Source organism: Gracilinanus agilis, chromosome 1 (genome assembly GCF_016433145.1).
Source record: "Gracilinanus agilis isolate LMUSP501 chromosome 1, AgileGrace, whole genome shotgun sequence".
NCBI classification, from domain to species: domain Eukaryota; kingdom Metazoa; phylum Chordata; class Mammalia; order Didelphimorphia; family Didelphidae; genus Gracilinanus; species Gracilinanus agilis.
The window spans coordinates 591300214-591316669 of record NC_058130.1 but is presented as its reverse complement, the minus strand read 5'-3'; the positions used below and the strand labels follow the sequence as shown (position 1 = coordinate 591316669).

General features: G+C 38.6%; 1 protein-coding gene across 1 annotated transcript in view; it reads right to left on the bottom strand.

Annotated features, from left to right (window-relative positions):
- The window catches only part of DCDC2 (doublecortin domain containing 2), a 163220-nt gene that overhangs the window by 20935 nt on the left and 125829 nt on the right, over positions 1–16456 (bottom strand). Inside the window, exon 7 of the mRNA XM_044683530.1 lies at positions 12717–12817. Within this exon, the coding sequence (XP_044539465.1) occupies positions 12717–12817 (101 nt within the window). The remainder of the gene's footprint in view (positions 1–12716; positions 12818–16456) is intronic.

Genomic DNA, 16456 nt, shown 5'->3' with positions numbered 1-16456 from the left:
TATAAAGGAAGGTTTTGGGAGAAGTTTGATATTCCACTATCCAGCCCTCCAATAGGAAAGGAGAGGCAACAAAGGTGAATTAAGAGATGTTGACTATGAACAGTGAATCAGTGAGTATGGAGATGAGATTTCAGGTAATCAGCTTATTGGGAGGTAAGAGAAAAGGAATAGTGTACCATAAAGCCAAGCACAGTTGATAATGGAAAAAAGAATTAGCTGCACAAAAAATATCTCCCCTACTTCCCTGTTTTAGCATTTGGCATTCTAACTTTTAAAGTTACTCCTTTTGGAATAAGGGAATGACTCCAGAAGGTCCTGTTAGAATGCACATATTACCTGGAAGGATTAACACATCAACCATTCGGATAGAGTCATTTTTCAGATTAGCTCACTGTTACCAATAACAACAGCTTATATTTAGATGGCATTTTTAAAAAGCACCTTTATTACTAAAACTCTGGTAGGCTATTAATATAAATATTTTTATCTCCATTTTACAAATGAAGAAAGTAAATCCAGAGGGATCATGGCTAATGAACCATATATTTAAGACTAACATCATATTACCTTGGAGAACAGGGCTCTGGAATGGTGGTACACAGAATTAGTAAATTTGACTGAGGGGACTGGAAAGGGATAAGAAAGATCTATAGTACGGGATTTTGTACTGGGAGGTACCAGTTAGTTAGTCAGCACTGGGAGGGAAAATGCCTTTTCATTCCAAATGCCTTTGATTCTCACATCATGATGATGTCAAGATAGCTCAGGGCAAGGGGAACCCAAAAGAAGGGACTCTGAAAAAACAAACCCTGACTACCTACTTTGACATTTTGTTTAAGGCAAATGCTAGAGGATAAAGGAAGAAGCAATAGGATAAGAGGAAGCTGGGAATGGCTACAGTTCTAAGTGCTATCTCCCTCCATCATCCTACCTGGAACCCAGGCACAGATATCTACCAGTTTTAGAGATGTGGTCCCGATCTCTCTTTCTTTCTCTATCTTGAACTCCAGTTATGAACCATCAAAAACCTGCCTATATCTCCTCCTGGATGCTCCCTAATGATCTCAGACTTAGCCTAGGACCACACATTTAAAATAACTAGAAAGAACCCCAGAGGCCAGCTTCCTCATTTTACAAATGAAAAAACTAAATCCCAAGGAGCTCAGCTAAGTCTCCAGTCACTAAAGTCAGTCAGAATTTGACAAGTTTCCTGTGACTCAAGCCAATTTTCTTTGCATTATGCCATATCTCATTATTTCTCCTCCAAACCTCAAGATGGTGGTTTTCTCAACCACCATCCTCCTTATCACTAAGATTCATAATCTCAGAGTATTCCTTGACCCTTTCTCCTCTCTACCACTTCTGTCCTTAGATGGTCAATTGCCACATTTGTCAGTTTTATCTCTACAATATCTCTTATATTTAAATATCCTCTTTTCTCCATTCAGGTAGCCATCTTCCTAGTTCAGACCCTCTCTTCCTCTTGTCTGAATGACTATAATAGCCTCCTGCTATGTCTCCCAGGGAGTCCTCCTAAATATAGATATTTCTTCAGGGAAGAAGTAGAGGTTCTGTTTATTGGGGCAGCTAGGTGGCACAGTGGATAGGTGCCTTGTGGCACTGGGTCTGGAGTCAGGAAGACCTGAGTTCAAAACTAATTTCAGACATATATTAGCAATGTGACCCTGGGCACATCACTTAACCCTGTTTGTCTCAGTTTCCTCAACTGTAAAATGTGCTGAAGAAGGAAATGGCAAACCACTCAAGTATCTCTGCTAAGAAAACACCAAATGGTGTCATGAAGAGTTGAATATAATTGAAATGAGTGAACAACCACAAAAATATTAGTTTCCCCAATTCTAGTTTTCTTTCCTTACCAATCCAAAACACATATAGCTACTGACAATCTTCCTAAGGCACAGGCCTGATCACGTCACTCCAATAATCAAATAACTTCATTATCCAAAGGTTAAAATTAATACAAAGTCTTTAGTATTTGAGTCCCTTCACAATCAACTCTCCACCTACACACTCCATGGTATCACATAGGCCAGTGATCACTGGACAAACTACTGCCTGGATCTGGCCTGTGGGGAATAGTTTGCCCATCACTGGCATAGGCTGTCCCTTTGGCCTTCTCTAACTTCTGCCTCTCAGAATCATTTTATTTCTTCAAAGCTCAGCTCAGATGCCACTTTTTCTTCTTTGGCATCTTTTGATTCTTCATGTACTCTCTTCCTCCTCAGTTCTCCTTATTTGTTTTATACATGTATCTTTTCTCAGTATAACATAAGCTCTTTAAGGCCAAAAAGTATTTTGTGTATACATCTACAGCGCCTATTATATGCTTTGAACATAGTAAATACTTTTTACCATGTTTGTTGCATTTAATGGACTCATCAACAATAATGCAAAGCAGATGAAGATTTGCTCCTTTGAGTCATCCATTTAGTCCAATTTCTGGTGCAGCAATCAGTGTTGTTTCCAAGTGGGAAGGAACATGTAGGGAGCTATGGTCAGGAAGGAGGATACCTTCTGCTGGTGATGGAATACTATTGTGCTCAAAGGAATAATAAACTGGAGGAATTCCATGTGAACTGGAAAGACCTCCAGGAATTGATGCAGAGTGAAAGAAGCAGAGCCAGAAGAACACTGTACACAGAGACCAATACACTGTGGTAAAAGTGAATGAAATGGACTTCTGTACTAGCTGCAATTCAATGACCTAGGACAATTCTGAGGGATTTATGGAAAAGCACGCTACCCACATTCAGAGGAAGAACTACAGGAGAGGAAACACAGAAGAAAAACAACTGCTTGAACACATGGGTTGATGTGGACATGATTAGGGATATAGACTCCAAAAGACCACACCAATGCAACTATCAATAATATGGAAATAAGTCTTGATTGATGACATATGTTAAAACCAGTGGAAATGCGCATCAGCTATGGGGGAGAAGGTGACGGTGGAGTGAAGAGGAAAGTAAGAACATGAATCATGTAACCATGGAAATTTTTTCTAAAAAATTTAAAAATTAAAAAAAGGAGGATACCTTTGAGCTTGATCTTGAATAGACACATACAGCCGCCACTTTGAAAGCGGATATATCATTTTTTACCAGCATGTGCCATCTCCTGCTCATCTATGAACTTCTAGCCTGGTCAAAAATTTGAAGATGAAGCATAGAACCTGATGTGCTCAATAGCGAGGCAAGTGATAGTAAGAGTTCTAAGTCAAGGACTTGAAATGTCCTCTCTCCACTTAGAATCAAAGTTACACAGAGGAGTTCCATGTAAGGAATGCTTATTAGAAACTAGAAGCAATGAAAAGTGTCAGCAGTACTGAGTTACCCCTCGATTGATGTCTCCAAATAAGTACTGGATAACCATTTGTCTAGCATGTCACAGAGGACATTCTCAGCCAAGCATAGCCTTGACTTGATGGCTCGGACGTTTTATGGGGAGAATGGTGATCGAAGACAAAACCAATGACAAATCTAAAGGTAGAGGGCATTTTTTTTTCAAACAGCTAAATTCATCCTCTGGGCATAAGGTTGTTTAACTTTTATTTGTACTGTACATGCAGCAAATGATGCTGGATACCATGACTTCTTTGGATTCTGAGGTCAATAGGCACCCACACCATTATCAAAAGCATTTTGCAATCATCTAATTGCACGTGATGTTGTGAGATGTTATACAAGAACTCTAGAGAAAATAAACAACATCATCCCAGTGCTCATTAATCATTTGACCATTCACAACGAAATGAATACAGATTTGGTCATTTAAAGTCAGAATAACCAAAAACCACATTCAAGCTCCCAGCATCATCTCTATTGTGTACCATTAGCTGCCAAGCCAGTGTGGTGCTGAATCCAAAATGTTCTTCTTGTTTGTGTTGCAGGGTGTAGTAGATGTTTACTTGTCTGCGTTCCTGAAATGGTAGTTTCTCCAGCTTGATTCTTATTTACAAGCCACAGCCTGCCCGAAGTAAACTAAACAGACACTTTTCATGCCTCCTCAGTTGTAAGACGGCACTTTATAAACAGAGCAGATAAGCACGTAACTAGTCAATAACACACTACAATTACAGTCATTGGCCAGCCTGGCATTTGTTCAACAAGGAATGCCAAAGAAGATTAGGAGGTTTATGTTTAAAAGAAAGCAGCACCTCATGCCTGCAAAACTTGAACTTTTCCAATCAGAAAGGTTTCCATCTGAGCAAAGTCTGGAATCAAAGAACCTACATGCTCCTCAATAACGCCATAGCCAGAGGGTAGCAGTGGACCCTGGAAAATTAGCCCAAAGACAAGACTACCTTCTCTAACTTTCCCAAAGTACTTTTTTTTATTTTTTAAGCCCTTACCTTGGGTCTTAGAATCACTTATTCCAAGGCAGAAGAACAGTAAGGCGAGGTAACTGGGGTTAAGTGACATGTCCAGAGTCATACAGCTAGAAGTATCTGAGGCCAGAGTCAAACCCAAGACCTCTCATCTGTAGGCCTGGCTCTCTATCCACTGAGCTATCTTGAGAGATTGATTTTGGGGTATGAATGTAAGTTTATTGATTATATCAGGCTGATTGGTTAGGCCAATGGGAAAAACCCGAGTTAGGTCAGGCAGCACAATGAAGAAATTTTTTTGGGAGCTCATTATTCAGCCTCTCCCTTGACCATCCCAAGACATCTTTAATTGGTGATAGCTAATTAAGAGGTGGTCCATCAACCTACCCAACTATCCCCATTCTCACAGTCTCATGTGGACAGATCACACAGGCCAGAAAAGAACCTTTCTCCCCTCTTTCACCTATTAATCAAGTTCTGTTAAAAAGTGTTATAGGGAAATTAAGAAATTAGCAAGTGAAGGTGACTGACAGGCAGAAAGCAGAAAAAAAGGTTCCAAAACTTTGGGTGGGTGGGTGGCTGGCTAAGTGTCACTTACTCCCTGGCCTTTCCCTTGGATGGGGCTGTCTGGTTTTTCTCTGCTTATCCTGCCTTGGTGAAATCAACAACCATCGAGAGGTCACTGGCTGGACTTAGGTTGAGTTAAAGGTGAGACATCCGCTGGTGGACAGGTGTGTCAAAATCCTTACACCCTCTCCAAACTGGATTTTACTGGCTGTTACCAACTGGATTCCTGAAGGACCCTGTTTGAGGACAACAGACATGAGACCCCAATCTGTTTAGCTGGACCTGTTCACCTTCCAATTTTCCTTTATTTAAATATCTTCATAGGAACTCTGGTTAGGCTTAAGTTGGGCAGCTAGGTGATTTTAGTGTGGTCAGTGTAGAAAAACCCTATTGGACCTTGGGGGAAGGGAGTTCAAGTTTTGTTTAGGTTAGTTAATCCCAATCCCTTCCCTACCTGTCCCTGTTCTTTAAATAAACCATGTTATGTTACCTAACAGCTTCTCCCTGAACATCCTTTCCCAGATCCAGTGATTTGTCTCATTACCATCAGGTAAGAACCCAGTTTGACACCCTATATTAGAGATATCTTATTTATACTCATTTATCCAACACCCTCCCCATATTTATTTTTCAAAAGGAAGACATTTCTTGGGATTCTCAAGGACAAAGAAAATGCGAAAAGCAACAGAATAGATGATATCTCTGATATCAGACCCAGATCCCAGAAATAGGTATACATGATGATTCTCCCAAATAAAAAAGAATTGATACGTATATGAAAAATAAATTCTCACATCCCCCCAAAGTACTTTTCTAAGAATGTCTTCTTTGCTGCCATCAGATTCTCCCTATCACAATTCTACTTGCCATACTTCCTTGTGTTGTGGTCTTATTCCCTCTATTACCTCCTGGAAGTCATCAATTTTTTCATCTTCAAATGCCCTAAACCTAACAGACTACTTTGTATATAAGAGGAAAACTTAATATAAGTGCATTGGATTTCATGAAAATCCTTTAAAGTAAAGGGAAGAAACATACACATCAAGGCATATCCCAGCTTCTTCCTTAGTCATTCAGATCATAGCAGGTGATAGATAATCTGATGACAACTGGACTTCAAATGGGCAAGTATCTTCTGGTCCAGGTTTTTGTGGCTCTAACACTTCACCATCAAAGAACCATCTAGATGTGTTTCACAGTCACCAACACATGGTTCATTAGGTAACACAAATGAAAATGCTTATACCTCAATCTATCTATACTGACTTAAAGCAGAGAATTCATAGTTAAGGAAACCAGGGCAGACAGAATTGTATCCCCATGCCATCTCTTGCTTTCCTTCTTCTTGGAGGTAGCTGGTAGGTAGTTCAATGGATAGAGCTCTGGGTCTGGAGTCAGGAAGCCCCAAGTTTAAATCCAGCCTTGGAGTCTTACTAGCTATATGACTTTGGGCAAATGACTTAACAACTGTAAAATGGGAATAATAATAGCATCTATCTCTCAGAGTTGTTGTGAAGACCAAATGAGATCTCTTCAGAAAGTACTTTTTAGCATAGTGCCTGGCACACAGCAGGTGATCTAAAAATGCTTAGTTTCTTCTCCAATTCCCAAGTAAAATCCTTCCCAATACAGCTCCAAACTATCTTCATAGATTGATTTCACATTACTGCTTCTCTATGTTCCAGCAAGACTGCCCTATTTTGCATATTCCATAGATAATATGAGTTCTCCCAACTCTGTGTTTCAATACAGGCTATCTTCAACCTATCCCAAAATGCCCTCCCTAACTCTTTTCAATGCTAAGCACAAGTAACACACCACCTTATCCTGATCTCCACCTTATCAAATAATTCTTTGCTCTTCACCTCCAATCTTGGCAATATTGCTTTGTATTTACTCGCTATATTTTTTATATATTTACTTCCCTCAAGTTGTAAGGAGAAGCTAAATCCTTGAGGGCTAGATGAGGTGCTTAATGACTGACTTTTATTAGAATCTAGCACAGTAACTGGCACATTTATTGGAGAAGAAGAGTATCAAGGGGGAAACACACCCTTTGCCAATGCAGAAGGGCACCTGCTCTGTCACTAAATGTTGGGGAGCATTGCCAGAGGCACTGAACAGTTAAGGGAACTGTCCATGGTATGAGGACCAATTCTTCTTGACTCCAAGGTCAGTTTTCCATCTAATAATACATTATCTTCTCTGTGTCTAGCATACAGTAAGTTTTCAATAAATATTTCTTGGATTGAATTGAAGTACAAGGGTACCACGCAGCAGGGACACACAACACTTGCACTATTAGACTGTCTCTCCTCCTCTGAAGCTGCCTATAGGCAACAAATGTATAAAAGTAGACTCTTTTGGCTGGTGTTTCACTCAGAATCTAATCCACAAAGATATTTCTCTACCACCTAATATACAGAGTACTACGCTGGGTTCTCAAGAAGACAGACAGGTTGGATAATAGCTGGCATAGGACAAGATCCTGGGCAACTTGTAGCCCAGGAAGGAAGACACAAACACCGAAGCTATTCTATACAATGTTACACATTAATATTGAGGCAATGTGGCAGAGTGGCTGAATGGCTAGAATTGAAAATGCAGAAGGCCTGAATTCAAATATTATCTTAGATACTTACTAGTTGCATGTTCCTGGGAAAGTCACCCAACTGTTAGTCTTTTTAAATCTTATTTTTTAAGTTATACATCAGTTGCAATTCTTGTGAATCCTTGCTATGTTGATATATTATAATAATAGGAATTATAATTAGCAATTACATTGTATTTTAAGGTTTGAAAGTACTTTACAAATGTCATCAGTTGATCCTCAAAATAACCCTATTAGGTAGGTGTTATTATTATTCCCATTTTATAGATGAGGAAATAAGGGGTAAGAGAGGTCATGTGATTCTTCCACAACTAATGTCTATGTCAAGATTTGAATTTAGAGAGTCCTGATCTCAAGTCTAACACAACGCACCACATAGCTATCTATTACATGTTAAGAACATTAGAAAACAGACAAACATAGAACTGCAGGATGCCTGAAGGGAACATTTACTGATCAGAAGACTAGTTAGAGCTTCATGTAGAAAGTGACATTGAGCTGAATCTTAAAGGATGGATGAGTGTTTGATATCCTAAGAGGGGAATGACTTCTATTCCACGTTTGTTCTTCCCATGGAAAGAGAAGGGGATAGATCACGAGCCAGCAAGGAGTCTCTATGGCAGAGCAGGGCAGAGGGGGCTCCCTGCTGTACCTGGGCACTTCTGCATGAGGGGTAACCCTAATAAGTTTTTCTTTGTCAAACCATGCCATAAATTGCTTATTGTCTTGGGCACAAAAAATACTGAAGAGTCTGGATGGTAATTCATTTATGTCACAAGTCCAGCAATAACCCTGTTCTTGATTATACCTTGCCTATTCTTGTGGGAGTCCAGGTTATGCAGGACAAAGGTATTCATTAGGAGGCAAAAAATACCAGTCCTCAGAACTCAACTGGATACTTGAGGATGACACCACTAGCACATTGTTTGTGTAACTCATTCTTTGACCTTTCCTTCCCACTGGAATGACAGCATTTTCCCTGACAGAATATAAACTCCACATTCTCTCACACAGTCTCCCCCCAGGACCAATGAAATTCATTTGTAAGACTGCTGGGCAGTGCTGGGGCTGAAGCCTGTGGCAGTGATTTGGAGCAAAACTCACCAACGCATATGTGGCCTTAACTCTGCACCAAGGTCTCATTAGCACCACAATAAGGAACTGCGAGAAAGGCACAAAATCCCCTACAGAATTATTTTCAAATCAACTAACCAAAGAGTTCAAGGAAAAACTAATTCTAACCATTTGTTAGCCAGTTTTATTTCCTTCACGTTGAAACTCAATTGTTGACAATCCCTGGCTTGTTGCAATCCTTCTTAATCACCCTTTCACACACTGCTCTATTTAATAAACCAGGACTGTCAATAATCATTTTGAATCAAATAAAAAATAGGGCTGTTCTGGGAAAACAAGCTAGCACTAGCATTATTGGCCACAAATTCCCCCCTTCCCTTACCTGTACTCTTGTAGCCTAAATAAAAGGGGGTTCCTTTTTCCATTTGTTATCAAACCTTTGTGCAAAGAAATGCCTATCATTAGTTTTGTGCCTTATGAAATTTGGGATTCCCTGGGAATTTGTTTTTTTTTAATCTAGTAACAATTGATTTTGAAAACATCACTTACCTGACCACTTCTTATTGACCTCTTTCACTAGATCTTTCTCTCATCATCCCTAGATTAAGTTCTTCCCCACAAAGCCTTGTCCTGTCCCTCTTCTCTCTCTAAATTATGACTTTTGATGATTTCATTTACTCCAAGTCTTTAAGAATTGATTATATTCAGATGGGATATGAAGCTAAATTTCCAGGCTCATTCTCTCCCCTGAGCTCTTGTGTAACATTTGTAATTGGCTAATGGACATTTTTCTATCTAGAAGTCCTCCTAGTGTATCAAACCCAAAGTGTCCAAAACAGAAACTACCATATTTTCTCCTCCTAGATTCCATATTTCTATTGATTGCATATTCTCCTATCACCAAGATTTAAGACCTCACAGTCCTCTTTGATTCTTTCCTTTTCCTCCTGGCTCCTATATCCAAACAGCTGGCACATCCCTTTGATTCTGATTTCACAATTATACCTACCCTCTTCCTCTACTTTTACAAAACAGCTATCTGAGTTTGGCCAGGTGAGATAGGAAGACTAAATTCAAATTCAGCCTTAGACACCTACTGTGTGACCTTGAACAAATCACTATTTACTTCACTTTCTTCATCTGTAAAGTGGAAATAATAATTGCAGGGTTGTTGTGAGGGTCAAATGAGATAGTATCTGTAAAGGACCCAACACAGTGCCTGATACACACTAAATGCTATATAAATGTTAGCTGCTATTATTATTCAGACTTCCATCACCTGATCTGTTGCAGGAAGGAAGGAAGGGAGGGGGGGAGAGAAAGGGATTGAAGGAGGGAGGAAGTGAGGGATAGACCACTCTTTCCCCAATCCCTGCCAGAACCGGTAGCACCTCCTTCCCTTGCACCTGCTAGAACTCCAGGACAAAGTAGTTTCACTTCCTAGGGCGCTGTTACTTCCCATGCTGTGAAATGACAAATCCATGATGGATTGATGTTCTGGACTTACACTGTCTGTACCATAGTAAGGACTATACAAGCCTGGGAACCAAAAACCCCATCCGGAAGCCAACCCCCTCAGGACCATCCAATGAACTGGATCCAAGTAGCCTAACTTTGACCAAAAGAGGCCATCTGGGTTACCTCATCCCAGACAACCACACTATAAGAGACAGCCCCCCTTCTCAGCTCTGGTGGAGACTTGGCTGCCTTTGATCTCCCCCACTCCCCCCCCCCCCCGCTCTCCCTTCTTCCCCTCCATCCCACTTCTACTACCATCAGCTTCCCACACCTCTTTGTCCCCTCTTTTTCTCCCAATAAAGCTTTGCTGTATTACTTCACTCTCAAGTCTCATTCATCTCAGGTCGGACCCCATTAGCCAGGTCTGACAAGAAGAACAGAAGGGATAGGAAGGGAGAGAGGAAATGAAAGGAAGAAAGAAAGGAAAACAGGAAGCATTCTTTAAGCATGTTCCAAGCACTGTGTTAAATACTTTACAAATAGTATCTCATTTTATCCTTACAACAAACATGAGAAGTAAATACTATTTTTATTCTCATTTTACAATTGAGGAAACTGAGGCAAACAGAGGTTAAGTGACTGAGACAGAATTTGAATTCTGGTCTTCCTCAGGTCTATCTCCTGTGCTGCCTAGATGTAACAGGGTGAGGATAGATATGGAAATATGGTATAAATATGATGTTAAGATAAAAGGCATCAAAAACACTTTTTTTCTTTAAGTAAAATGTACCTTCCTAACACATATCTGACCATATTACTTCCCTCCTGAAAAATTTTCAGTGGCTTATTATCTATAAAATACACCTTCTTCCCCTGGCGTTGAAGGCTGTTTGTAACCTGTCTCATTTCATGCTATTTCTTTTCAGGTACTCTATGTTCCAATCCAAATAAAATGCCAGCTCTTCCACAATCTCATCCTGCCCTCTCATCCCTCAGTATCCTCCCACAGGCTTTCCCCCCCATGTCTGGTAAGTGCTCTCTCACCATCTCTGCCTGTTCTGTTAAAATTCCTCTAAACCTTTAATACCCAGAGCTAGGTCCCTATTAGTGCAAATCATGAAGGCTCTGATGTGGACACATGATTTGGATTTTCACTTCATATTTCCACTGGATCAGAAACAATGACCACATTTTACCTAATTATAACTTCAAATAGTGTGAATTCAAATTCCTATGACCATTTTGGGGGGATCTATTATTCCTACTAATAGGGACCAAGCTGTGTTAGCCTTTGCCATAAAACCTTTCCTCATCAGACTCCTATACTTTGGCTAATAGCAACCTCTTTCATCTTTACTCATCTTTTCTTAAAAGCAGCAGTTTGGCCAGATCACAGTCTATTTGCATGCCACTAATTAAACTGAAGGCTCTTTGAGGACAAAGAACTATTTCCTTTTTTTTTAATTTCAGGTCCCCAGGACCTCCACTGAAGGAACTGAATGAGTATCTGCAAAAAGGATTTGAATTCAAATTTGGCAGTGAGATTTGAGAATGTGAATTAAGTCAATTTTCAAAACTATTAACTCTCAAATGCATGGAATGATATCTTGTCTTTGTCTACGGGATAGAGCATTGAGGGACAGAATATGGAACTCCAGAGGGACCTTAAACCTTAACACTGTTGCATCTTAATCAAGAAAAAAAAACAATTTAAAATCACAGTTCATGATAATTGTTCACCAAAATTAATCTTTAAAAATAACTGAACCCAAATTATTTTTTAAGATTAGTATACTATTACTTTTCTGTAAGTATGGCAGTGTTGGGGAGGGGAGAACCCACCAATGAGTAAAAAAACTAAAATTGCATTACTTCAGAATTTAAAAACAAACATAAATGAGACACAATTTTATTAGGGGAAGAGGGGAGATTAGCTTGGTTTTTTAAGTCAGTCAGAAGGAAAGAGGTCAGTTCCTAACCCTTTTTCCTTATTTCTACCCAGTTTCACATTTTTGAGAACATAATAATATGCCACCATTTCACCAACCCATTTTCAACCCTAGATACAGGCTGGTTTTAAGAAGAAAATTAAAGTAGATCATTTTTCAAGATTTCCATACCATGATAATTCTTTCTCTGAATCTCCCAGAGGAGAGGGAAAATAATAGACATGCCTTTAAGAGAATATGAAATCAGGAATTCTTGGGAAGAAAAAAACACTAGACCAAAGCGTTTCAGATAATGAAGTGAAAGTAACAGGCTAATATAAATACTTGGGGAGGGTTTTATAATCTGAAAGAAGAGAAATCATTTTCCCAACAAAAAAAATCTTATATTGATACTCTATTCTCTGAGCTCCTACTCCTAGTTATCACATGATCCCTGTATTCACTGTTACACAAATTTGGACATGCCAATTAAAGTTTAAAAAAAAAGTATCACAATGGACAAGTGGTTAATACTTTGAGAAAAAAAACACTAGAAAAATATGAGGTGTATGGTCAGTTTTAGGGGAGTTTTTGAAGCTATACCCATATACAATTTGTATTAACAACTGATATATGGTTCAGTAGAGCGTGGGGCAAACAGCATAACTAAAAGGAAAATGAAACATCAGCAAGGGGCTTTCTTACACTTCTTGAAAGTCATGGAGATTACCTGATCGACTGGAATCTCAACTTGAGTGTCTTCATCTTCCTGGACTTCTGCTGCCCCCTCCATTTCAGATCTCTCTGCTCCCGCTTTGAAAATGCCTTCATCTACAAAGAGAAATCGATTAGGAGAGGAAAGGAAAGTCCAATTCTGACATCGTGTGGCTCCATCCTGAAACTACAGCCAAATTTTTATTTAGGGGCACTGTAGGGTGTTGATGGGCTCTTAACAGACATTTCCATTCCATTCAACCAAGAGGGTTATTGTTGTTTTCCTTCCCATCAATTGTATACATTTTCACAGGAAATACAGAGAGGCTAGAAAGTCTAGTCCTGCTCTGGAATGCTTCTGATTCATCCCCCTTTGGTTCTAATTTAACACCACCACACCTCTCCCCATCTATGAAATGGAAATTATGCTTTGTATGAAAAGAGAAGAAAAAGAAAAAAGAAAAAAAACCTTTCATTTCATCCACATTTGTGATTAGAAATCTTAATTCCCAAAGAGCAAAGAATGCTAACATTAAAACTAGTATTATCCAATCCATACAAGACAACTTAATCCTTCTAATTTGAAGTAATATGCCCTACAGGTTACAGAACCATAATGCCTTTTACACCCCACCATAAGTCATAATCAAGCCTATATTTTACAGACCTCCCTGTGTGTTTCACAATCCCCAGTAATACATACTAGTGCTTAATTGACTTTACTGCAAGGAAAATAGATTGATTTCATTCACCTTGCTCTATTTTTCTGAGTAAAAAGGAGGATTCAACTGCTTGTAATACCTGAAAATAGTCCTTAATTCTCTCCGTTAGCCTTCTCTTCTCTGGGATATGTCATCAAAGAATCACAAAACTGTTTTTTAGCCCTGCTCCCATCTTCTGAATAGGTGAACCCCTAAACCCTTCTTCAAGATGTGAGCCCCTTCAAAAGTAAATCATTGTGCTCATTCACCATCAGATAGTCATAAAAATTTTCCTTTCATGTAGCTTAAGCATCTCTTCCTGCAACTTAACCCCATTCCCACTTTTTGGATCTTCATAATCCTTCATATAATTAGAACATCATAAAGTCATCTTTTTCCATGATGCTATTATCCAGGCTGTTTAAAAGCCATTTCAAGCTCTTTATTTTTTCCCATAATCTGATTTTTATCTCTTAAATCAAATGTTTTTTACTATTTTTCACTGGACTCCAATTTTCCCATGTCTTTTTAAAAATCAGACATCATAAGTAATTCACCTGGAATCCTTACTTCCTCATCTCCCACCTTAAATGCCAATTCCTCCATGAAACAGTGTGAACACCACTGGCACTGGGGTTAAAAGACCTGACTATATCACTTGCTACCCATATAACTTTAGTCAAGTCATACCTCATGCCTGAGTTTAAGTTACTATATCTGTAAAATGAATGGGCTGGACTAGATGACTTCTAAGGTCCCTTTTCTAGCTCTAAATCTATGATCCCAGGATTCTGTGAATCCTCCTACCATCACCCAACCAGTCAGGATTGACATCTAGAATTCAGAGATGGCTCTGTTTGTCCTTTTTCTGGACAATTATCATCTGCTTTGCATTATAATGACCTGTGTGTATTTGAAATATCCCTCTCTACTAAATGTTAAGTTGTCTGAGGACTACGAGCTCCAAGCTTATATCTTATTTGTTGTATATCTTCCCTGATGCTTCATACAGAGTTGGAAATTGATGATTTAATGAGCATTTACTAATAGTCATTAAAAAGAGTTGAATTCTCTATTATCCACATAAAATTATGTGCTTTAAGGATTTTCTATGCAAATTTATAATCCTAGGATGTCTACTGTTCTTGCCACCCAGCATGCTTTTCACAGCTACCTCTGCCTTCCATTAATTGTTAATGTCACAAATGGTTTTATATTAAGTTTTCTTATACTATGTAGCCTTTGTATTGTATGTATGCTGCATATATAGACATATATCATTTGTTGCACAAAAGTAAATATTCAGTACTTTTCTTTCAATTCTCTCCTATAGATAATCTTTACCAAATACTCCTTTCCAAATCAAAAGCAGCCTGTTTTCTAATATGCCTATATAAGAATGTGAATCTGAGAATTTCTTCCTGGATCTTTCATGTCATAATACTGTTAATATACTGAGAACTTCAATACAATATTGCAGATACAGTCAAAAATACCAGCAAACTGCTCTCTTATAATTATATCAATAATTATATAATTATTTTCTTATAGACATGTCTGGAATGTGTAATGTTGTCATTAGAATTTTAGCAAGAGGAAAGTGAAACTCAAAACTGTTTGAATTCTCTATCAGGACATTGTAATTTAGTCAATGTGAAAGTAGAAGGTTGAAAGGTATGATCAGCAGGAGGGAAGTAAACATGGATTTCTTCCCTCCCCAAACTCCTGAATACAAGGGGTTGCTGTCTGGAAGTTTAAATCAGGTGATTTCAGAATCAACTAAAGGAATCATTATTTTGGACAGAAATAGAAAACACATGAACTTACTATCCTAAGAAGTGGTACAAATTGAAAGCTTAATAAAATTCAAGAGGTACTCAGATAATGTTATAACTGATTTGTCCATAATAGGTCATACTTAATCTTCTAAAATAAAATCATTGGTGATAGTGGTGGTGTTCATTTGCTTCAGTTGTGTCCAACTCTTTGCAACCCCATTAGAGGTTTTCTTGGCAAAGATATTGGGGTGGTTTGTCATTTCCCTAAACTGAGGCAAAAAGAGTTAAGTGACATAATCGAGGTCATACAACTAGTTTCTGAGACTGGATTTGAAAGTCTTTCTCACTCCAGGCCCTGCATTCTATCTACTGTGCCACCTAATGCCCAAATGCAAAATCATACACTTCCAGAAAAAATTAGTGTTGCTGTCAAAGACACACAATTCTGAGAGGCAGTTTGGCATGGTATACCGCTGAGAATAAGCCATGGGTCCAAATGCCAGCTCCAACACTAACTAGCTGCGCAACCATAGAAGACAGGACTTCTCTGCACTTTGGTATTCCTACCTCTAATTGTGATCAAAGATTTAGAACAGAAAGGAAACTGAAAGGCGATGGATCCAGCTCCTTCATTTTATAGATGAGAAAGCTGAGGTCCAGAAAAGTTAAGTACTTTTTGCTTAGGGTCACACAAGTAGCCAATGGTAGACCTAGGATTGAACCAGGACTGAGTTATGAACGAAGGTCTTCCTTTCCAACATAGTTCCCTCCCATGATGATGTATATCAAGTTCTCTAAAAAATTTTAAATGATAAAGATCAATTATTAATACTAGTGGATTAGGTAGATCATTGTCCTAATCCAATATTCCAATTCTTGTGTTGTGGTAGGATCCATTTTTATTTCTGTATCCTAGTACATAGCATCTACTTCTAAATATAAATGTACATATTATATATATATATGGAAAACCAGAAGAAACTGAGGAAATGAAATTATTCAAATTCCATATGAAATAAATATTGGTTTAATTAAGTCTATAAGGTTACCACAATGGAAAGCAAATCCAACAAGGCTATGTAGCAAACCCAAAGAAAATAAAAAGAGGTGAAATATTGGGGATGTTACAATCTTAAAACAATCTAATGGGGGAGACAAGAAACATACTCTGCTGAATGCAGGTACTCTTTCTTAACCGTTTGTATCTGATGCTTAATCATGCTCATATTTCACAAAATTCTATCTAACATGGCTTAGGAAGGGGCAGGGAGACATCT